Source organism: Leptopilina heterotoma, unplaced genomic scaffold (assembly GCF_015476425.1).
Source record: "Leptopilina heterotoma isolate Lh14 unplaced genomic scaffold, ASM1547642v1 Lhet_134, whole genome shotgun sequence".
NCBI lineage: Eukaryota > Metazoa > Arthropoda > Insecta > Hymenoptera > Figitidae > Leptopilina > Leptopilina heterotoma.
The window spans coordinates 2,592,053-2,617,142 of NW_025110853.1; the positions used below are offsets into that span (position 1 = coordinate 2,592,053).

The 25,090-nt window shown below is 23.5% G+C and overlaps 2 protein-coding genes and 1 long non-coding RNA gene across 4 annotated transcripts in view; 1 reads left to right on the plus strand and 2 right to left on the minus strand.

The window, feature by feature from the left end:
• Positions 1 to 1,973: 1,973 nt before the first annotated feature.
• Positions 1,974 to 25,090, plus strand: part of LOC122497598 (protein glass-like) — a 29,861-nt gene continuing 6,744 nt past the window's right edge. Inside the window, exons 1-6 of one of the 2 annotated variants that reach the window (XM_043604824.1) lie at positions 1,974 to 3,031; positions 5,937 to 6,120; positions 9,197 to 9,527; positions 15,374 to 15,658; positions 18,379 to 18,705; positions 22,309 to 22,476. In XM_043604824.1, the coding sequence (XP_043460759.1) occupies positions 6,057 to 6,120; positions 9,197 to 9,527; positions 15,374 to 15,658; positions 18,379 to 18,705; positions 22,309 to 22,476 (1,175 nt within the window). In that variant the 5' untranslated portion in view covers positions 1,974 to 3,031; positions 5,937 to 6,056. The remainder of the gene's footprint in view (positions 3,032 to 5,936; positions 6,121 to 9,196; positions 9,528 to 15,373; positions 15,659 to 18,378; positions 18,706 to 22,308; positions 22,477 to 25,090) is intronic. The other variant, XM_043604825.1, reaches the window with a different exon arrangement.
• On the minus strand, positions 6,018 to 9,360 carry LOC122497600. The gene is made up of 3 exons (XR_006301142.1): positions 9,227 to 9,360; positions 7,254 to 7,390; positions 6,018 to 6,188 (listed from the first exon to the last, which is right to left on the minus strand). It is a non-coding gene; the product is annotated as an uncharacterized LOC122497600 (long non-coding RNA).
• On the minus strand, positions 22,498 to 24,414 carry LOC122497599. Its single transcript, XM_043604826.1, has 2 exons — positions 24,103 to 24,414; positions 22,498 to 24,014 (listed from the first exon to the last, which is right to left on the minus strand). The coding sequence occupies exons 1-2, from the start codon at positions 24,377 to 24,379 to the stop codon at positions 23,575 to 23,577; spliced, it is 717 nt and encodes a 238-aa protein (XP_043460761.1). The 5' UTR covers positions 24,380 to 24,414; the 3' UTR covers positions 22,498 to 23,574.

The following is a 25,090-nucleotide window of genomic DNA, read 5'->3' on the forward strand; positions in this document are numbered from 1 at the left end:
TCTAATTTCCAAATTGACATTAAAAGGTGAAAATGAAAAATTAAGAGTAAAAAAATATTGGGTATAAAAATTTCAGAAATAGAGAAGAATTTACATTTGTTCGCAATAAGGGAAGTTCTTGAGAATTCGAATTCAACGTAATTTTTATTTTATTAACCAAATTATTATTTAAGTAAATAATTTAATAAATAATAAATAAAGAAATCGAAATATAAATTATTATTTAAACATCAAATTCTTTAAACTGACAAAATTATCATTTTAAACGAAATTTTCTCTCATTTCTATTTTTTACTATCACCGTAAGTAAAAATACCGCTCAATAAAAATTTCATTACATAAAAATACTGCAAAATAAAAATTTCATTAAAGAAAAGTATTCTGCTAAAAAAAAATTTCATTGAGTAAAAATACCGCAAAATAAAAATTTCATTGAATAAAAATAACGCAAAATAAAATTTCCATCGAGTAAAAATACTGCAAAATAAAAATTTCATTAAATAAAAATACCGCTAAATGAAAATTGCATTAAACAGTAATTCTGTGACAATAAATCAAATTGTGTTAAATCAATTTAAATTAGAAATTCTGTGTAATAAAAAATCGTTGATTTAAAAATTCTTCTAAATAAAAAAAATCTAAAAAAAAATTTTTTAGTGAAAATTCGCTAAATAAATTAATTAAAATTGAGCTAATTAGAAATTCTATGAAATAAGAATTTTGTAACCAAAATTCGACTAAGTACGAATTCGCAGATATAGATTTTGAAATAGAAAAATTTGCTAATTAAAAGTTTCGTAAAATAGACATTTTTCTGTGAGAAAAATTGTACTAAATAAAAATTCGGTTTCCATTTTGAAATTCTGTTGAATCTATTCTGTTTAATCTTTTATTAAATAGAATTGTTTTTAAATCAAAATTTTCTAAATACTTCCTCCATATGAGGAAACAATAAACTAAACTTAATAATAAAATTTTCAGCAGAATTTTTCTAACCCAAAAGTTTTCATTTTACAAAATTTTTGCTAAAAAAATAAAAGAAAACCTAACACAAAAATTTTTATTTCTATTTAACCCCATTATTTTTCATTACATATTTTTAACAATTTTTTTAATATATTTTTTAAAAATAGAATAAGAATTATCTGCATTAAAAATTTATGTCAGCGAATTTTATCAAGTAATAGAAAAACTGCTTAATTTTTCAACCAATCGATTAAAATTCAGGTAAATGCTAATTTTCCTTTAATAAAAACCCGATAAAAATTCAGCACAAATAAAAATTTGCTTTCAATTTTAACGGCAATATTAATATCCGTCTCGTTTTGAAAGAAAAAAATATCCTTTAAATTTGGACAATATTAAAATATCTAATTCAAAACAGATTGTAATCATTAAAATAATCGAATAAAAATGGGAAGATAAAAAATACGTCTGTGAAATTCTTTCCTTCACCTATAGGAAGTAAAAAATTTCGGAAGAGTGCTTTTTTAATTGTAAAACTTTGGAAAAATTTACTGATTTTTTCGGTTTTGTGTAAAAAATTTTTTTCGATGCTCAGCGTCGACGCCAATTTCAGGGACCTAAATTATTGGTCAAAAAATTATGAAAAACATTTTTTATACAAAAATTTAAATAGAAAAATATATTTTCTTTGAAATTGTTGATATTAAACGTTGTGAACTTTACAAAAACTTAATAAAATTACATAAATGAAAAATTAAAATAAAAAAATGGAAAAATAAAAAAATGGAAATGTAATAAAATTAACTGAAAATTTAAAATCCAAAAATAGAAAATCAATAAAATTAGATGTGAAATTCGAGTAAAAGAAAAAGACTGGAAAACTGGTAAAATTAAATACAAAAAAATATATTTTCAATGAAAAATCATTATTGCATCGTTCACCTGAGATTTTTCGCCGAGCGTCGACAAAAAAAAAAAAAAAAAAAAACTGTGAGGGGGGAAAAAGAGGGAAAAAAAGGACTCGAATAACTTTTTTCGCCTCACAGACTTGGCACCCACACGTGGATGAACAAGGATCCACATGCAGATACGTGAGATGATACGTCAACATGATGAGCTTGCATACAAGAAAAGGTTCATGCGAGAAGGGGAGTAGTGGGGTTGTTAGTTTGCTGGTAAGGGGTGAGACAGAAAGAGAGATCAAGAGAGAAAGAGAGAGGGTAGTAGGTGGTAGGTGCTTAGTTAGCCAAGACACATTGACAGGCCATCGTGCCAGCATGGCAGTAGCCCTTAGGACGCGACACTTTGACTTTGGTACCGCGCGAAGTCAAACATTTTCTCACAGTGCTCCGGTTATTTTAAATTAGAAATACCCCTTTTCTTTAATTACCCAAAAATTAAATTATCAAATCCAAACACGAATAATTATCATTTTACCGAATTTTTAATTTATTTCTAATTCAATAAATAAATATCCCAAAGTTTACAATCTTACAATTTACAATTTACAAAAAAAAGTCTCTTCACATCGAACCGAAAATTAATGACAGTGTGAAAAATAACTAAACGTTTGTTTTTAACAATACGTTTGTATTTTTAAAAAATCAAAAAAATGGAATTGAAATTTTAACAAAAATTGAAATTATTAAAGTGCAAAAGGAGAGAATAAAAGTGAAAAGTGATAATCGAATAAAAGTGAAGTGTGTGATGGATAATTTAATAAAAGTTGAAAATGTAGTTCTAGGGGCAAAAAAGAATGAAAAATAATAAAATAAGTGAAGTGAAACGAGTGCAATATAAATATTTCGTGGATTAAAAAAAGGGGAAACTAGGGGAAGAAGAAAGAAAATTGAGATAATGATAATATAAGGGGGTGAAGATGGTGAACTTGAAGAATATTATCGAAAAGAAGTGTTTCTCACGAGATGATGACGGAATATATCACGTGCGGATACAACGTCACGTGGAGGAGATGCACATGGTTTTAAATCTATGAATGGAAATATATCGCAGGTTTCCCGCAGAAGCCCTTAGAAGAGACCGGCAGGTCTTCCAAGCCATAAAGGTACTACTTCCATTCGCTTGGCCCATACGCACGTGCTTTTCTCTTTCAGTCATTCATGAAATGTCCTCCAACTGATCAGTCCTTATCAGTTTCCAATTCTTCCAACACTCCTTCTTTTCTTCTTTCTCTGAAAAAATTCAAAAAAATTATTACCTATATATACTTTTAAACGTTTATTTCATAAAAGTAAAGGGACCTTGTGAGTTCAAATTCTCCAACTCGTAAAATCGTTTCTCTTTCTAAAGTAAATTTTATTTTCCAAATTTCATCAAATTTATTCACATTTTATTTATTATTTGTATTTTAATTATTTATTTTTCATTTACTCTATAAAATAATCGCTCGTCAATGTTATTAATGTTTCGAAAGTTTAAATGAACGACAATTTTTTTCACATTGTCTTTGTATTTTTTTACAAAAAAAAAAAAATTATTTTGTATATTAAAAAAGTGTCGGAATAGAAGATTTAATTTTTTTCTGGTAAAAGAAAAATAAATGATAAAAAATTCATTGCAATTAAAAAGTGGAAAATTGTTTACGATTAATGATTATAACTAATTTATTAAAATTATTATTGTTAATTTTTTTATTCAATTATTTCTTAAACAGATTGAAAGCCTTCAAATACAGAAAAGAAAAGTTTATACAGCAATTTATAATAAATTATTATTATTATTAATTTATTTATTTCTTGAACAGTTTAAAAGACTTTAAGAACAATAAAGAAAATTCTATTCCACAATTTTTAATTATTGATCATTAATTAGTATTGTTATGATTAATTTATTCATTAAATAATTTCTTGAACAGGCTGAAAGCCTTTAAATACAAAAAGTCTGTACCACAATTTTAAATTATTAATAATTGATTATTAATTATTAATCATTAATTTATATTGTTAATTAATTAATTTATTTATTTCTTCAACCGGTTGAAAGTATTTGAATACCTACAGAAAGGAAAAAAAATCTATAGCATAATTTTTAATCTACTGATAAATTAAAAATTTTTGATAATTAATTATTAATTATTCAAATCGGAATTTTTTTCGCAAAAACGAAAAAAATCTTAGATTTGAAAAAGGAAGATTTAAATTCACACTGGAAAAAGAAGAAAAGGAGCATAATTAGATTTGTTTCGATCTGAATTTACAGCTTTTAAAAGAATATTGTAGAGAGATAATTTGAGTCTAAAAGAAACTATAGAAACTGCATATACATGAGTTAATTAACAAAAAATATTTCAAATATACGCTTTTTACGCCCGAGTTTGGATTACTTTTTTTTAAATATTATTTTTACAAAATTAAAACAACGATTTCAGAAGTGAATCACAGCAAAATTGTAAATTACTTTTATCAGATAATTGTTTTTAATTTAATTAAAAAACGATGATTTGAACGAATTCAGTTTTAATTTAATTGTAAATTCTATTCGACATGCGGGGAATTTTTTTTCTCTTTTATTAATTGCAATATATATTATTTTTTCATTTAAATTTGAGTTTATAAATTCTCATACGAAAAAATATTTTATTGGTGAGAGACGAAATTTTCATTTTATTTCATTTAATTTGTTAGGAAAAAATTAAAAAACTTTTTGATTTTTATTATACTAATAGAATTTCGAACAAATGTATAGATTTTTAAGAATAAATATTAAAACTTTAAAATAATCAATATTTAAATATTGTAATGATTGATTATGGAATTTATTTAATTTCAAAAATTAAAATGTGGAAAATTATTGAAAAGAAAGGAAAATTTTTAAATTAATCAAAAACAAAAAATTTGAATACAAAAATTGAAAAAAAGGCTAAAATGAAAACATTTTAAATTCGAAAAAAGTAAAATGGAAAAAATTTTTCATTAAAAAGTTGAAATATTTATTATAATTATTTAATATTATCAAACAAGGTGAACAAGACGAAAATAATTAAAGTTATCAAATATCAAAATTAATCCACTAAAATTATCACTTATTAATTTGAAAAAAAAGATTTATCTTATAATAATTACAAAAATAATAAACTTGTGTATTAATTGTAAAATCAATTAACAAAAAATAAAATTCAAAAATTTTCTAAACAAATTTGTAAATTCTTCAAATGAACTAAAAAAAGGATAGAAATAAAAATAATATGTAAAGATACAATTATTTTTTTTGTCTTTTCAATCTACAATTAGATAATTAATTTAATTAAATTAAATAATAATTTAAAGTTATCTTAAAATTGTTAAAAGTAATAACAAAATGTTAAAAAAATAAGTTTATGAAATTCGCAACTTTTATATAATCAACAATGTTAAAAAAAAATTTTTGCAATATTTCTTGCCGAATAACTTAAAAAAAGAAGAATTTTCCAACGAAAAATATTACTTTTTGCATAAAAAGTATTTTTTTCTCCCAATCGTTGATCATAAACGTTTCGAACTTCATCTTCGTAAAAAAATTCGTTTTAATCTAAATAAGAATATTGAATTAAATATTAAATGAAAGTTATAAAAGTAATTAATTAAAAGTAATTAATTTATTATTAACTAATTTGAGTATTAAATTAAATACAAAAAATGATAAAATATTAAATATAATAATTAATAAAATTAATTACCAATTAAATATCAATATTTAAGGTTTAATTTTGAGAAAGAAGAAGAAAATTGTAATGATCCTTGAGAAGGATAAAAATTTAAAAGTGAATCAAAGAGAAAATTTGAAAAAATAAAAACATTAAATTCAGAAATTATAAATGAAAAAATCGCACTTTTTAAAAAAGAAAAAAAAAAAATTTTCCAATAAAAAAATAAAAGAAAAAATGTCTCCGCATGTAAAAAAATGTTCATATCATCACATAAAATGACGATTTTAACTGAGAAAATTTGAAAAGCGGAACGCCTGGTTGCTAGGACAACCGGAGGGGCTGGACCACATCTCTATAGAGACGGGAGGCTGGTGGCTACTTTTGAACAGTGATTTTCGAAGGGGGTGTTTCTAAAGGGAGACTTGTCGGTGGAAAATTTGCAGAGATGGAGTTTCTGCAGAACCATCATTCGGCCAATACCACCGAGTCACCGTACACTCTTGGCACAGGTATGTTTTCCATAATATTTTTTTCTCCCTCAAATCTCACGCAATTTTCTCCCCTTATTTGTTTTTCTCTGCAAAAAAAAAAATTTTTTTCAATCTTGTTTTTTCTTCTTCCTCTTTCTTATTTGATTATTGTTTCAATTCATTTCCATTATTACATTTCTTGGTAATTTTTTTACACGAAAAAATTTGAAATTGTAAATTTTTTGTAAATTATTTTTGTCTGGAAGAAATTTGATTGCTTCAATTTATTTCCATTATTACATTTTCTTCGTAATTTTTGTTACATAAAAAAATTTGAAATTAAAATTGTAAATTTTTTGTTAATTATTTTTGTCAGGAAAAAATTTCATTCTTTCAATTGATTTTCATTATTACTATACATTTTCCCTCCATCATTTTTGTAGTCACTTAAAAAAATTTTAAATTGTTAGAAAAGAAGAATGTTTTCCGTAAGATATTCAAAATATTTTTGTTCTCTTTTGGAAAGTATCTAATTTATAATGAACAATTTTTGAACGTTCAACTGAACGAAATAATTTTTGTTAAAAGTATTTTCATAAATTAATAATTGCAATAAAAATTAAAAACACAGATTTTAAATTCAGAAACTTCATAATTAATTTTTTTTATAGTGACGCAAAATTATTGCAATAAAAATTTAATATGAAGAGGAAATTAATAGATTTCGTTCATTTGAACGTTCAAAACTTTAGAACCATATCTAATTTACATAAATTTAAAAAAATTAATTAATAAAGAAAGTTTAATTAAGATTTCAAATTGTTAGAAAAAAATATTTATTCGTAAAATATTCACAAAAATTTTGTTAATAGAGAACACTCTATTATCTAATTTACGTAAATTTAAAAGAAAAAAATGTAAATTTGCAATTGCATTGGAAATTTAATTCGTGAGTTTCGAAATATTTAATTTGCATTTTGAAAAGGAATTTTTCTTTGTAAAAAATTGTATTTGTAAATTGAATAAATTTTGAATTATGAATTCATGAATTGAGATACAAAAAAAATTTTGATTTCTAAAAAAATGAAATTGATGCTTTCAATGTTAGAATGATTTGATTTTCTTGAAATTGAAGTGAATATGAGTTTTATCAATTTATTCCTTTTACTTACTGTAGTTGTTGATTGTATTTTTCTTCTGTGTATATATTTTATTGAAACTCTCGATTGAATTGAGAAAATTGTCCCAGATCGCAGTAGTAAAGTGTTGCATTAGTCAGACACTATAATAAGTGACTTTCTCCGTCTGACTGTAAATGAATGTTTTTACATTAGATTCTTTTGTTAATACATCAAATTAATATTTTTGAAATTTAATTTATGTTATCTTTAACATTGTTATTTAATATTCGTAATTATTTAAAAACTATTATAATTATTAATTTTATATTTATTATTATACTTATTGCTAAATTTATTCTTCACTACTTTTTAATTATTAGATACAATTAAATAAATTAAATTCTTTTATTTTTGAATGACTACAGATTTAAAATTTAAAGAATCCATATATTAAGTTAGTGCATAATATTAAATATTCTTGTTTATTATTATTCAAAAATTTTAATAAAATTTACGCAAGAATTTCATTTTTCTCATAAATAATAAAATTCTTTACAAGAATTTAATTATTTTCAATACAAATTTAATAAAATTTCTCGAAAGAATACAATTATTTTTAAAAATATTAATTAAATTCGATTATTTTCAAGAATTTTAAAAGAAATTCAATTATTTTCAACAAGTTTGATGAAATTCTTTAAAAAAAAACACATTATTTTAGAAATTTTTAATAAAATTCCTTCAAAAAATTCAATTATTTTCAAAAATTCAGATAAAATTCTTCGAAACAATTTAATTATTTTTATGAATTGTAAAATCCTCCGCAAGAATTCAATTATTTTCATAATAAATAATAAAATGTTTCGGAGAAATTCAATTATTTTTATACAATTTTAATTTTAATAAATTTAAATTTTAAACAAATAAATTTAAATTAATAAATTCAAATTTTAATAAAGTTTTTCGAAAGAATAAAATTATTTTTAAAAATATTATTTAAATTCAATTATTTTCAAAAGTTTTAATAAAAAATCAATTATTTTCAACAATTCTGATAAAAAATTCTTCGAAACAATTCAATTATTTTTATAAATTATAAAATTTTTGGCAAGAATTCAATTATTTTTGTAAATAATAAAATTCTTCTGAGAAATTAAATCATATTCAGATACAATTTGTATCTGTAATAAAAAGAATAATAATATAATACAGTAATTATAATGATATATTATTATAAATATATATTATTAATTAACAATAATAATAATAATAATAATAATAATAATAATAATAATAATGATAATAACAATAATAATAATAATAATAATAATAATAATGATAATAACAATAATAATACTCTCTAAATTTGAATCTAAATTTAAAAGATTAAAAAATTGGCTACTAATTCAAATCAGTACAAATTTTCACTGTTTTGAATAAAATTTTACTATTTCATTTAGTAGTTTTCAATTTTTAACTGTTTAATTTTTATTTTTTACTAATAGACTTTTATTTTTATATTTTTTATTTTATTTTTATAATTAAAATTATAATGAAAACAAATACCACTAAAAAAATTTGAGAGGAATAAGTTACAAAGAATTAGTGGAAATTTTAGTGGACGACTTTTCACTATGTACTAATTAGTATTTAGGGAAAAATTTTTTAACTTGACGAAAAATTTCTCTCTAATTTTTGCAATGGACTTTAATTTATGTCCCTAAAGTTCTAAAACGTTCAAATGAACGAATTTTTTTATTACTTTTTTCAAGTTTGAATTTTGGTAGAAAATATTATACTTAATTTACAAATTGAAAAATGAATTATTTTCTTAATATAATGTTAAATTTTTTTAGTTGTTATTGAAAAATATTTGAAAGAGACATATTTAGAGACATATTTTAATTTACATATTTGTTATAGTTATTATTAAGATAAGAATAAAAAAAAAATAGAATTAAAAAGAAATTGTTTTGAATTTGTGAAAAAAATAGGTGCGGTGGGGAGTATTGAAGCAACAATACCTTCTGGCCTTTGTTCAGGAACACTGGGTGTTCTTGCCGGTGACGATGGTTTAGCTGACAATCAAAATGAAGAGGCTCTAGGTGCTCTGCAAGGTACACTGCGATTGCAGGACCTGCAGAATTCACCTGAAGACATAAACGTTGATCAAAGTCAGCACGTACAAAATTCCAATCAAAATCAAGTTGTCACGGAATTCGGTGCAAGTTTCTGGGTCGACGATATGGCTGGCTTTCCTCTACCGCCATTGGATTTGGATCCACTTCCGCCGGGACTGTTTAGTCCATGTTCCGGTAGCTACAAGTGAGTTTAATTAGACAAATTATTTCACATCTTCATATTTTTCTTTCAAATATTAATTAATATTTGACAAAGAGGAAAAAATAAATTTTTGAATTGTGGAATTTATCAATATATATATCGAATTCTCGGAGCGAAACATTTTTAATTTACTACGCGACTTTTTACATAATAGTTTTAATGAAACATTTTAATATGTTTTAAAATTTAATTAATGAACTAGTAAATATTACAAAAAACTTTATTTTCAAATATAAATTCAATTATTTTCATAAATAATAACATTCTTTGGAAGAATTCAATTATTTTTATAAAATAGTAAAATTTCACGAAAGAATTCAATTTTTTTTCTTAATTCGTTATAAAAATTTTCAAAAGAATTCAATTATTTTCTAAAATTTTAATAAATCCTTCGAAACAATATTTAATTATTTTTATAAATAATAAAATTCTTCTCAGAAATTCAATTATTTTCAATACAATTTCAATTGACTTCAATAATCAAATATTTAATTATAATTATTAACAGACATGATTATTTTTAAAAGATGAAACAAATTCTTTCTTTGATTCAATTATTTTCAAAAATTTACAATTAATATTATTTAAAAAAGTACATTATTTTTAAACAAACTTAAAGAAATTCTTCAAAAGAAATTAATTATTACAAAAACTTTAGTAAATTTGTTTAAAAGATTTTAATTTTCTATCAATAATTTTAATAGTAAAATTATTAATTACAATCATTAAAAAAATCGATTTTATTCAATAAATTAAAGAAATTTTTTTATGAAATTAAATTATTTTGAAAACGTTTAATAGTATCTATATTCTTCGAAAGAATTCAATTATTTTCTATATTTTAATAAAATTCCTTAAATGAATTCAATTATTTTAGAAAACTGTAATGAAATTCTGAGAAGAATTTCATTATTTTCTAAAAATTTTTATAAAATTCAATAATACAATTTTCATTTGCAATTATTAAGAAACATGATTATATTTTAAAAACTTGAAATAAATTGTTTATAAAATTCAATTACATACTTTCAAAATATTCAATTAAAATTATTAAAAAAAAAACTCCATTATTTAAAGAAAAATTCAAAAAAATTCTTCAAAAGAATTTAATTAGAATTTTCAAAAATTTTAATAAAATTCTTGTCAAGAAATCAATTATTTTCATAAGTAATACTATTCTTCAAATAAATTCAATTATTCTCAAATTTTTTGATAAAATTCTTTATACAATAATTCAATGATTTTCAATACATTAATTTTAAAATTGAAAATATAAAAATAAAAATTATTTAAAAAATTAGGAAACAAAAAAGCAAATAACAACTAACTTCAAAATGCGAACAGATTAGCGTAAAACAATACCGGGAAATGAAAAAAACTCTATAAAATTTAAGTAGAAATGTTGCTAAATGAAAATTCGGTTGAATTTAAATTCTACTATAAATATTTGGTTAAATAAAAATTGTTTTAATAAATTTTGATTAAATGTTAAAGTTCTACTAAATGCAAATGAAATAAGAAAAAATAAATAAAATGCAAATTCTAATTTGATGGAAAAACATTCCGTTGAATAAAAATTATTCTACTAAATAATTGTGTAAAATAATTATATATTAAATAAAAATTCGATTCACTATAAGCATTCCACTAAATAGATAACAAAACAAATAAAAAAACCGCTGCCAAGTGTATATTTTTGTTATAATTTTGGTGCTCATTTCATAAACACTTTGCTTCCTCATAGAGATAATAATAATAGAAATAAATGAATAACTTTTTATAAATATAGTAAATAATCTTGGGTCAATCAATATATTTTTCAATACCCTACAAGATAGTTATAATAGTTTAATAGTTAAAGAAAAGTTTTCAAACAAAAAAGTTGAGAAAATGTCATTTTCCACCATTTTTGGTATTTAAAATACCAATAATTTCGAAATTTGTCATCGAATTAGATTCAAAAATAGGTCAATCGAAGCTTTTTTAATGCTCTACAAGTTGGTAACGATACTTTTAAAGTTACTTCTACATTTTTCAACAAAATTTTCAAAAGTCTTATTTTCCAAAATTTTAGATTTTTAAAAGTCCGGTTAAATCTCCGGTTAATATGGACGAAAAAATGACGAATTAGGACTCAAAATATGCGTCCAAAAAAACTCTACAAAATTATGGATAAGGGTAGCTCCATGCCTAAAAAATCAAAGTTGTTCCCTACTTCTTCGATTTTGTTGAAACTTCGAAATTTTGAAGTGGAATACATGCCAGTAAAAAACACTAAATCGATTTCAAAAAATTTTGAAAAATTTTGGATTTACGAGGTTTTTAAAATTTTTTTTGAAATTTTGAAAATGGTATATCTCAAAGGAAAATGAATAAAATTTAATGAAATTTTCAGGGATTGCTTATTGTTTACAGACAATTGAAGAAAATATTTTATAAAAAAATTTTTTTTTTTTAAACAAATTATTTAAAAAATAATTTTTAAATAAACAATTTTTTGAAAAGTGCCATTTTTTTTGCTTTTAATAACAATGATTCGATTCCCACTTATTTCACGAGTATTTTCCAAAAAAAAAATCGATGGAGGGTCTGAAACTTTAGGAGATATTGAATTTTTTGTCCTGGCGCGCAACCGTAAAAAGCGCATTTTCAGGCTATACTGTACATACAAACTAATGTTCAAAATCACCTATAAGTCGTAAATTGTAACCGAATTAAATTTTTCTTTTTGGAGAATGTCAGGCAATAAATTTGTAAGAATACTGTGCATTTTTTAAATTTATATTTGTTTAAACAAATTATTATTATTGTTGTTAATTACTAACTTTTTACATATTGTACCTAGAGAGGTGTATTTTTCCAATTTTGCCGGATTTTATGAAATATTTTTGACGAAGTAAATAATGATATTGCATACCTACTAACGATAGGATAAGTTGTGTTGCGGTTTATTGTTATAAAAATTTTTTATTATCAAAAAATTAATAAATTTTCTTAAATTTATATGACAAATTAAATAATAATATCATTATTTACTTCAGTTAAAACTCATCTGTTTAAAATAATTGTTTATAAGAATTGACTTGGTTAAAAAATTGTTTAAATAATTGTTAATAACAATTAAATTAAATATTAATTGTGTTATTTTGCTTTCCAAAAGTTAATTTTACTTAATTTGGTAAACTCAATAAAGTGTTTTTATTCTCAATGTCTCCGAAAGTATTTAAATTTCAGAAGCTTTCAATATAGGCAATTTGTTATTTATTTATATTTATAATCGTGATTAACAAATAATTATAAAATCGTTTTCACACTTTTCATTATCATGTGTTCTGTGACAATTTCTCGAAGTTTCATAGAAATCGAAGAATTAGGGGACAACTTTAGTTTTTTTGACATGGACATACCGAGATTAAAATTAAAAGTACAATTATTATTTAAACAATTTTTAAACAAATTATTATTATTCTTATTTTTGTTTAAATTATCATTTTATTTTCAATGTAAATCGGAATTTGAAAAAGTTTGGTAAATTTGCATGATTAGAAAAAACTGCATCTTTCTAGTATACTATTCCGTAAATAATTAGAAATAAACAATAATAATTTGTTTAAATCTTGCTTAAATATTAATAATTATGTTTTAAATCTGCATCTGTATTTATGTAAGGTCCGGTAAATTGCAAAATTGGAAAAATACACCTCTCTAGGTACAATATGTAAAAAGTTAGTAATTAACAACAATAATAATAATTTGTTTAAACAAATATAAATTTTAAAAATGCACAGTATTCTTACAAATTTATTGCCTGAAATTCTCCAAAAAGAAATGCGCTTTTTACGGTTGCGCGCCAGGACAAAAAATTCAATATCTCCTAAAGTTTCAGACCCTCCATCGATTTTTTTTTTGGAAAATACTCGTGAAATAAGTGGGAATCGAATCATTGTTATTAAAAGCAAAAAAATGGCACTTTTCAAAAAATTGTTTATTTAAAAATTATTTTTTAAATAATTTGTTTAAAAAAAAAATTTTTTTTTATAAAATATTTTCTTGAATTATCTGTAAACAATAAGCAATCCCTGAAAAATTCATTAAATTTTATTCATTTTCCTTTGAGATATACCATTTTCAAAATTTCAAAAAAAATTTTAAAAACCTCGTAAATCCAAAATTTTTCAAAATTTTTCGAAATTGATTTAGGGTTTTTTACTGGCATGTATTTTTTAGGCATGGAGCTACCCATAAACATTTATAGGTGTTCTAACAGTTTTTTAAGTTATGGGCAAAAAACGATTTTTTGAAAAATTAAAAATCCCCCCCAAAAAAATATAGTTAAAGTTTATAAATCAGGCTGAAAATACTCTTATATTATATGTCCGCACGTGAGACCTACAATTTAAAAAAAATTCATCCATATAAAGCTCGCTTTATAATCTCGAAATATTTTTTATATCGAAATATTTTTGATATTTTTTCTGAATAAAAATTATTCTGCTGAATTAAGAATAATAAGAAATTTAGTTAATTGAAATTATTGTAGGGGAGACTGGGCTAACTAAACTTTCAATAAAAAAGTTTCTGATATTTTTCCGTAAAATACATGTTTTGTCCTTTCTTCGAAAAAAAATAATGTTAAATTCTATTTCTAGCTTATACTAAAACTATTTTCTGATAAGGTGTTAAGTATAGTAGATAAGTAAAAGTATGCTTAAAACAGGTAATTTAGTTAATAAAACATCTGTGTTTATTTAACAATAACTTTAGAACAGTTATAGAGTTAATAAATTAAAATTTCAAAATAAAAAAAAAAAATTATGGGTTTATTTTACATATGAGCGGCCTTGTTTTTTGACCGCATACTTGCCTAATGTCAAATAAATAATTTTTAAACATAAAAACCCGAAAAACACGAAAAAGGAAAGAACATGGAAAAAATACACTTAATATTTAGCCCCAGGGTGCGTTTTTGGCATTAACAACAAATATCCAAAATCTGATTGAAAATATTTAGCAAATACCTTTAGGTACATCTTCAGGGGACCCAAATAGGCTAAAATACTTTTGGCGATGAGAATAAATCCAAAAAATACACTTAAAAGTTGAAATTTTCTTTTACGTAAAAATTTACAAAAGTACGGTCAAAATACACTTTATATTATTGACACCACAAAAATGAACGGAATGTCACATAACTTCGGACATTTATTTAGAGTGATAACACCCTTCTATATATAATCAAAATTGCAATGCTCTAACTATTTCCGTTCGAAAGATAATGAATTTTAACTGTTTTGACAATTTAACTTTTCGCCCCAGTCTCCCCTATTCAATGTAAAAATTTACCAAAACTTTTAAGAATAAAATATTGTCTCTCTTCAAAAAAATAAATATTTTCTTCTCTAAAAAAAAGTTTTTTTTCCTCTAATTTTAATTTTTAATTAATTAAAAAAGTAGAAATAAAAAAAATTAAAAAAGAAATACTTTCCTTAGAAATAATTTGTTCTTCTCTCATTTTAATTTTAAATAAAAAGAAAGAATTTGAAAAAAAATAAAATCAGAAATTTTTCTTTGAAAATAAGTTGTTTTTCTCTCATTTTAAATTTGAATTAAAAAGTAATTAAAAAAAAGATTAAAACAGAAATTTTCTCCTCTTTAAAAATAATTTCTTTTTCTCTAATTTAAATTTTGAATTTAATTGCAAATTCTCTCCGCACACTTACTTCGAGATTTTCAACAATGAAATTCAATTGAATTCAACTAGAATCTAAAATTATTAAAAATTAAAGAAAATATAAAAATTTGTGATTTTTCTCGTTAATTTTTAAAAGTGATTCTTGCAGTTGGGGATGCACAAGGGGCGACTGCGTGCCAAGAACTGGAAATCCAAATGGCGAAGGTGTCGCGGACGTTCTGTTATCGTTGAAACACGCGGTGGTTCATCCTGGAAGTCCAACAAGTGGTTATTATTCGACTGGCGGAACCTCTCATCATTATTCGCAGGATTATGGACAAAATATTGGACCGCCAATTCCACCATCTCATTATACGCCGGGTCCTGCCATGTCCGTTAATGTCTCCATGAACATGACCATGAACATGAACATGCATCCTGGGTAGGTCGTCAATCGTCATTCAAAAACCTTTAAAATTTCAATTATATACTTATAGAACATTCACATTTTATTTCGATATCAATTTTCAATTTTTCATCTTTACTTTCATTCAATTTTTTTTAACGAAATAAAAATACCGAAACCACAAGAGCAAATATATATTTAAAAGATTTTTATCTTTTCAATATTTTGTGTGAATTCTTTTAAATTCCAAAGTCCATTTATATACTATAAATCAAATTTATAAGAATTTTTCACTAATTTGTAGGAACAATTTTACTATTTCGTTTGGTGGTTCTATTTTCCTTTATATTGTTACTAAATTTATTGTTTTATTTTCTATTAAAAAGTTGATTGGAAAATTAAGACGAAAATTAATAGAAATTCTTACTAATTGTATATATATTATAGTAAACGACTTGGCTCCTCTCTTATTCTTCACGGTGCGAATATAAAAAATAAAAAATGATTACAAAATTTCCTGGCATTTTTAGTTTTTAAATTTTGAAAAATTATTCTTAAATTTTTGCTACTTAATTTATGATATTTTATTAGTGATAATCTTCATTCAAAAAGTTCAAAAAAGTTCTTTCTTTAAAATCGGATTTTCTGTTATTTTTTTCGTTCAATGTATTAAAGAATTACTTTATTGTTTTCGTAAAATAAATTTCAAATTTACAATTTGTTCGTAAGTAACGAGAAAAAATTATGATTTTTGAGAAAAAAAAGTTTTTGCTTCTAACAGGATTTTCACAAAAATTAAAAATTTTTCCCCTGATTTCCAGACATAAAATTTTGACTTCTAACCTGACCCTAAAGAATATTCTGATTCTGATTTTGTAGAAGAGTTTTATTATTTATAAAGATACTTGAAATTTTGACAAGAATTTTGAAAAAAATTTTAACTCTTGTATAAAGAAATTTATCAAATTTTTTTTTAAATTTAAATTTTTGGACGAATTTCAATAAAATTTTTAAGAACAATTGCATTTTTGGAGGAATTAATTAAAAATTTTAATAAAAATAATTGAAATTCTGCGATGAGTTTTATTATTTATGAAAATAATTGAATTTTTTCAAAATTTTTCAGAATACCTATAATTGAATTCTGTGTTAAATAATTTCAATAAAATTTTAAAAAATAACTACATTTTTCAAAGAATTTATTGACAATTGTATCAATAATAATTGAAATCGTGCGACGAGTTAACTTTAAATTTTTTTAAATTAATTGAATTCACAGTAAAAAATTTTATTATATATCTAAAAATAATTGAATTCTAGCGAAGAATATTATTAATATGTTTATAAATTATATAAATAGTTGAATTCCAGTGAAAAATTGTATTATTTGAAAATCATTGAATTCCTCTGAAGAATTTTGTGATTTATAAAAATAATTGAAATCTAAGGGAAATTTTATGAAAATTTTTGAAATTAATAATTGAAATTCTGGGAAACATTTTTTTTATTTTATAATAATTGAAGCATTCAGAGAAATTTGAATAAAATTTTAATGAAATAATTGAATTCGTTTGGAAAATTGTGTTAAAATAGTATAGCTATATTGAATTTTATTAAGTTGAGGAAAATTTTTTAAAATAATTGAAATTTTGCCAAGCAGTTTATTGAAATTTTTGAAATTAATTAGAATTCAGGAAAGAATTTTGTTATTTATAAAGATAATTTAAATTTTGACGATAATATTTAAAAATTTTTGAACATAATTTAATTTCTGCGAAGAATTTTATTACTTTTGAAAATAATTGAATAAAAATTCAATTATTTTCAAAAGTAATAAAATAATTTGTAACTTCTCCAAAATCCAATTTTTTAAAATTGTTTTTAACCAAAATTCTCCTATTAATCCATCAGTTTTTATTATAAATTAAATATATATTTACAAATTTTACTAATTTCAGAAGATTTTGAATTATTAACATTTTTCAAAAATCTAAGTTCTTTATTAAAATTTCTAATTAAATTAATTGAAAATTGAAATTTTAAAAAAATCCAAATTAAAACCTTTTGGAGTTCATCTATTTATAAAAATTATAAAGGCAACTCTTTTAAAATTCAATTGATTTTGAAATATTTAAGTAAAATTATATTATATATGTAGCAATTTTATGATAGTTTTAGAAGAATTAAGAAGTTATTCAAAAAGAAATAAAAAATATAGTTTATGAGGCAAACAAAAAAGACACAAAAATTCAGAATATTCTTATGAATTCTAAAAATTTAATTTGTTTTTCAGTTTTTTTTAATAAAAATCCCTGACATTTCCCTGACCTCTCTGACCTGTGGCAACCTTGTTTCAGTTTTGTTACTGAAGGAAAAAAATTTTGAATTTAAATAAAATAATTTTTTAAAGTTTTGAACCTTTGGAAAGGAAATTTTCACTAAGAAAAATTCATACATAAAGTATAGCAAAACTTTAAAAACAGCTTCGAAAATAAACTAAAAATACTGAATTTTTTTTTTTAATTCTCTTCTTTGGATATGTAACAATATCCAAGAGGAATTTTTAAAAAATGTTTACAATAAGAGTTTAAAAAGGGGGTATTTTATAAATTATATAAAAGAAAAAGTAAATTGAGATTTGTTGAATTGAAAGCGAGTATATAATGATAATATTGAAAATTGATCGTGTTATTGATGAAAATGGCTTTAGCACACCATCTTGTTCATGTATTATTATTTTCTCTTTTTCCAAACAGGTATGAGCAGAGCTATTCGTCGCCCTGGGGTATGGAACCCTTATTGAGTCCCGCCCCTCAATATAACCCTGTGGAAACTCAGACGAGGGTGAATCAAGTTCCGGCCAATAGTCTCATTGGTGTACACCCACATTCTCACCCTCATCCTCACCCTCACACTAGACTTCAGTCGAGTGAACATTCACTCTGCATTGGAAGCGCAGGACCCGCTGTAACTCAGGATGATAATGGAAGACCGAATCTTTGTCGGATATGTGGAAAAACGTATGCACGACCGAGCACCCTTAAAACTCATCTTCGTACACATTCCGGGGAGAAACCATTTAGGTAACTTTTTCTCTCAATTTTCCTTTCTCTTCGACCTCAATCTTGAAAAAAACACTCATCCTATTCCTTTCCTTCAAAAATTACCTTCTTCAAATTCGAAGGGTTCATCTTTTTCTGAAAAACACGAATAAGTATAAGAAAATTAGTTTAAATTTGTAAAAAAAATTTCTTTACATTTTTTTTTTAAATAAATATAGGCCTTATCGTTTATTAACAAACTTGGAGAAAATTTTATAAAACTTTTTTAATTAACGAAATTCGACGAAATTTTTGGAGTCCGGAAATTTTTCCCTTGATACTGAAAGAATAATAATAATTATTAATAATAGAATTATCTGAATCTATTTTTATTTTATTCGTAATTCTATTATTCAAGCATAAATTTTTTTTAATAATTAAGGAGGTTGTTTACAGGTATGCAGACCTTCAGAAAAAATATTGAATTGACATTAAAGAATTTTTTAATATTATTGTTATTCGTATCTTCTGGAAGAAAAAATATAAATTTTCAAGAAAAAAATTTGAAACTTTCAAAAATTGTTTATTTAGTCATTTTGCATATGATCAAAGTTTTCTTCATATTAAAAGGTTGAACTTTTTCAAAACTGATTCGATTTAAGTCAATGATGGCTTATTTTCTTCAGAAAATGGTTTAGAGACTAGCAAATTTTAATTTAATTCAATTTCAATTCCATTTATTATTATATGAATAAATACAAATTTTTTATTTTTAAATATCAACTAGAATTTTTGAATGATTTCGGATTCAAAATTCAAAAAATTCACTTAAGTACAGAATTAATTATTGTTTATTATACATTTTCAAAATTTTTTTTTAAATTCTTAGCAAGTTATCAATTATTTTCATATAAATAATAAAATTCTTCATAGGAAATAAATTATTTTCAGTAAAATTTTAATAACATTTCTCGTAAAAATTCAATTATTTTCAAAAATTTTGATAAAATTCTTAAAAAAAAAATTTTTTTTTTCAAAAATTTGCATAAAATTATTCTAAACAATTTAATTATTTTCAAAAAATTTAATAAAATTCTTCAAAGGAATTCAATTATTTTCGATCGAACTTAAGTCAAATTTCTAGAAAGAGTTTGAATTATTTTCAAAAATTCAATTATTTACAAAAAATTTATGAAATTCTTCGAAAGAATTAAATTATTTTTATAAATAATAAAAAATTCAGTTACCTATTCTTTTAAAAATTATAAAAAAATTCTTTTTTAGAATTCAATCATTTTCATAAATAATATGATTCGCACTTTAGTATTTCAATTATTAACAAAAATTTTAATAAAATTCTTAGGGAGAATACAGTTTTATTCAAAAATAATGAAATTCTTCGGAGGAATTGAATTCAATTTTAATAAAATTTCTCAAAAGAAATCAGGTATCTTTTACAAAAATTGTAATGAAATTCTTAGTAAGAATTCAATTTTTTGTTTTTTAATAATAAAATTCTTTGCAGAATTAGGATTATGTTTAATATACAATTTTGACAAAATTATAAATATAGGAATTCAATTATTTTCATTGCTGTTTTTATCAAATTTTTCCTGGTGGAATATCAAATATTTTTAAAAAGTTTTTTTTTAATTTTTAAAAAGATTTAAATTATTTTCAAAAATTTTGATAAAATTTTTAACCTAAGACTTTTAACTTAAGATTGTTTGTTATCTAACCTAATGCTGAATTGTTTTTGAGTTAAAGAAAAATTTAATATACATTTTCAATTTAAATAAATAAATAAATTGTTTCTCAATAGTAAAACATTTCATTAATAATTATTTTTATGATTATATCGATCAAATTTTTTTCATGAATTTCGAAAAGGGCTCAACTCTGCCAATTTTCTCAAACTCTGTTATAAAGGACAATTCTTTTATTATTTTCTCATATAAAATAGCATCTATAGTTACTACGAAAAAAGCTGGACTCTTTTAATCAGAGCTGTTTGAAATAAACAGTTTTTTGTGTCTCCTGTAAAATGTCAAAAAACCGAGTTGAGCCCTTTTCGAAATTCACGATTCAATTATTTTTAAAACTTTTAACAAAATTCTTTGCAAGAGTTCAATTATTTAATAAATAAATAAATAAAATTCTTCTCATTAATTCAGTAATTCAATTTAATTCAATTCAATATAAATTTTAATAAAATTCTTCAAAAAAATTCAGTTCTTTTTTCAAAAATTACATTATTATGAATAAGTGAATTTGAAAATTATAATTTCGTATTTAATTTCTTCAATTGTGATCGTTCAAATGGATGAAATTTATTTGTTTCTTTTTCAAATTAAAATTTTATTTCATTGAGTTACGAATAAAATTTTCGGTTTAATTTTAAAATAAATGTTCTCATTTTGTTATTTTTTTTAAATTACTATAGAATAGCTCAAAGTTTCCAAAAACTAAATTTTCTGATTACATATTTTCTGAATCTGAATGTGCGAAACTAAAATTTAAATCACGAAATAAAGTTATCCAACTTTACTATATACAAATTAGATAAAATTCTTATTTAATTCAGATTAATAAACGAATTCGCACATTTTTAGATTTAGAAAGTATATTTATAATATTGTTTTATTATTTCGATTTTATGAAACTGTAGAAATGTATATATTTGATTCACATAATTGATTACTTGATTATTAGCAAATTTGAACAAAACAATGTTAACTTAAGTCAAATAATTTGCATTCAAATCAATGTCAAATATAATTATTTAATTTAATTGAGTATAATATTTTCTGAAAATAATTGAATTTTGCTACTTATTTATAAAGATAATTGAAATATTGACAATTTTTTTTTAGATTTTTTGAAAATAATTGAATTTTTTTGATGAATATTGTTATTTATGAAAATAATTGAATTTTACAATGAATTTTATAAAAGTTCCCGAAGAAGAATTTTGCTATTTATAAAGATAATTAAAATGTTGATAAGAATTTTTTTTTTAATTTTTGAAAATAATTGAATTTCTGGAAAGAATTTTAATATTTATTAAAATATTATAGTTAAATTCTTTTAAAGAATTGCGTTAAAGTATTTAAAATTGAAACTATAATTTCAACAGAATTGAAATTATGAGGCAAACAAAAAGAAAGAAAAATTCAGAATTTTCTTATAAATTCCTGACTTTTTCCTGATTTCCCTGACTTATTTTTATAATTGTCAATGAATTATTTAAATTAAAAAATTATTGGATAAATGATAGGCAATTAATCGATTATTTCAATCAAAAGAAACTACTTTACAGTTTATTAAATAAATCCCATTATTTAATTTTATTACTTTGTTAATTTTTTTAATATAATTGAGGCCTTGGATCGAATAACTCGCCCGACGCTCGAAGGCACGCGCTAATACCACTGCTTGACTGCTCACTGACTGGCAGTTGCGCGTTCCTCCGAGCGTCGGGCAAGTTATTCGATCCAAGGCCTCAATTGTAAAAAGAACGTTCCAAACTGTGGAAAATAATTTTCGATTTGAATAACAAAATTGTTTCAAGTCTTGAAAAAGAAGCGGAATTTCCAATTCTGAAAAAATTGGCTCGAGATGTTAGTGACTTTTTTCTTTTTGCAGATGCCACGCGTGCTCCAAGGCCTTTAGTCAAGCTGCAAATTTGACGGCTCATGCAAGAACGCACTCGGGTGAAAAACCCTTTCGTTGTCCCGTTTGTGATAGACGATTTTCCCAAAGTAGTTCCGTCACCACACACATGAGGACCCACTCTGGAGAACGACCTTATCGGTAAAAATCATCCCTTTTCTTTAAAAAAAGAGCAAAAACAAAAATTAAAAAATATAAGTTAGAATGAAAACGTTGAAATATGCATTAGAATCGAAATGTTAAAATATAACTGTTATCCAGAATTTTTCTTCTTTGTTATTATTTCAATAATTTAATTTCCGATCCTACATAGAGGATCGAGAAATAATAGAAAAATAGAAAAGAAAGAAAGATCAATTTCCGATCCTGCGAGAGGATCGTGAAATAGAGGAAAAAGAATGAGTTTTTTTAAGAAAAAAGAAAAAAAAAGATTAGAGAATTTCCGATCCTGCGGAGAGGATCGAGAAATAATGAAGGAAAAGAAGGAAAGTCAATTTCCGATCCTGCGGGAGGATCGTGAAATAAAGAAGAAAGGAAAAAGTTATTTTTCGATCCTACGGAGAGGATCGTAAAGATAGGAAAGGAAAGATTAGAAAAGGTGGAAATAAAGAAAGAAACCTGGAAATTCCTATGGATGAAGGATGTTTTTTCAGTGAAGTTTCTTCTTTCTAGAAGAGTCCTTAAATATCTTCTGATATTGGAAATAATGAGAAAGGAGAAAAAATATTTAATTATATTTTAATAATTGTAATATTTATTTAAATAATCTTCAATACAATTTCCTTATTTGTCACTTTTGAGAAAGAAAGAACAATTTGAACGTCCGTTCAGAATCGCGAGTTAAGGAAGAGTAACGAAATCTTTGTTTTTTTCTAATGTCATGAAACAACTATTTTCGTCATGGCAACGCGATGCCCTTTGTTTTAATTTAACAATTGAATATTTTTACTTTATTTCCATTGTTTAATTTTTTCCTAATTCTTTTTTAATGATAAGAAAAAATATATTTAATTAAATTAATTATTAATTAAAAATGAGCGTAGCAATTCCACGGGGTTTATCATAAAAAAGAATATTAACGTTGAAATATAAATGTGCATCGAAGAAAATTGAACAATTAAATAATTTAAATAATTAACGTAATTTGAGAAGAAAAAAAAAAAATTTTAGTTAACCTGAAAAAATCGCATTCATAATAATAAAATAAAAAGGAAAAATTAACTCAAGAAAATGAATGAATTAAAAAAGTTGTCTACGGACCGTTGGTTCACATATTACCGACTTCAATCGCCTCGAAACTTCCTTGTTCTTCGGATGATGTTCGGTTTGGCTTGAACGTGGTGAACGTTTGGTCGGTGTCCTTTTTACCCTGTGTGTAGATTTCGATTTTTTAGCAGGTGAATTTTTTAATGAGGATTGTACCCGTTTTCGATTTCGTGATTCCGTGTTGTTTCCGGTAGTTTGTCTCTCTCTAACAGGAGGAAAGATTATATTTTTTCCTGGCGTGGGAGGCAATTTATTAAAATCAATTTTGTCGACTTCATTTAGTGTAAGTGGAGAGTTTGGACGGACGGGTGAAAAATTTATTGGAGACGCTCTCAATTCCAAAATATCTGGATCGTCAGTTGATGCGGAAGGAACAAGTGATATTTTTGGCGAGGTAATTGTTTTCGAGATTTCTGTTAAAACACAAAACACATTTTCTTTATTTCTTTTAGGAACACATTTACTTACAATTTTTGGAAGCTGTTTGGATGTTTGCTGTACCGGATTTGAAAGAAGATTGCATTTTTAGCGTAGAAGGGTTAGAATTCCTTTTCGGCTTTTTACGTCGTGCAACAGGCAGAGGTACGTATTTGTCAGGATTCTTTAATTGTTCTTCAAACGCTTTCCTTCTACGTTCAGTCCTTCTTTTATTCTGACTGGGTTTTTTTACTTTTTGCATAGTAGAAGCTTCCTTGCTTGCGTCCATGATTGATGACAACTGTTTGTTATTTGTAACCTTTTCCGTTGTCAAGTTAAACAAATGTGTCTCAAATAACATGAAGTTGCAGGGCTTTCTAATTTTTATTTTTTATTTTTTTTTTTTTTTTTTATTTTTTTTTTTATTATTGAATTTAAATGTATTATTCCTTTTTTTTTTTTTTTTTTTTTTTATAATTATTTATTTATTTCTTTTTTGAACGTAAGTTATAGGGTGTAAAATTTGAAATTTCTGTACTAATTTTGTTTATTTTTTCAGGTGGTTCGAGTACTTTTTTCTTTCGAGGTCGACCAGGTTTTCTTCGCGTTGGAATCAAAATTGTCTCGGGAATTGATTGTTGATCAATTTTGTCGAGCATTTCATTTTCCTGATTGTCGATTTCTTGTGTGGTGTCCAACTCACGAGGTGTTTCGAGGAATGATTTTTTACGAGGATGGGCGTAACGAAGGTCGTTACTATGTATTTTGGCAATTCGATTTTTTAGTTCGATTTCATAAATTTCGCCACCGCAATGTCTTTTTACTTCGTAGGGTCCATCTCCACGGGGAGCTAAACCTGCATTAAATCCCTTTTCTTTGTCGGATAACGGATGAGTTCGTACATAGACAAAGTCACCTACCTGTAATCTTTTCTTAGATTTATCAGGTTTGGCATATCTTTTGATATATTGGGATTGATGTTGATCAATTTGTTTATTTTGTTCCTTTAATTGTGAGGAAGAGTTTTCTTTAGTCGATAAAACCCATTCTCCAGGTTTTCTCATCGACGTTC

Coding starts and splice junctions, on each gene's coding strand:
- LOC122497599 (XM_043604826.1), bottom strand. CDS start 24,379: ATGTTATTTGAGACACATTTGTTTAACTTGACAACGGAAAAGGTTACA. Junction 24,015..24,102: donor GCAATCTTCTTTCAAATCCG/GTACAGCAAACA, acceptor GTGTTTTAACAG/AAATCTCGAAAACAATTACC.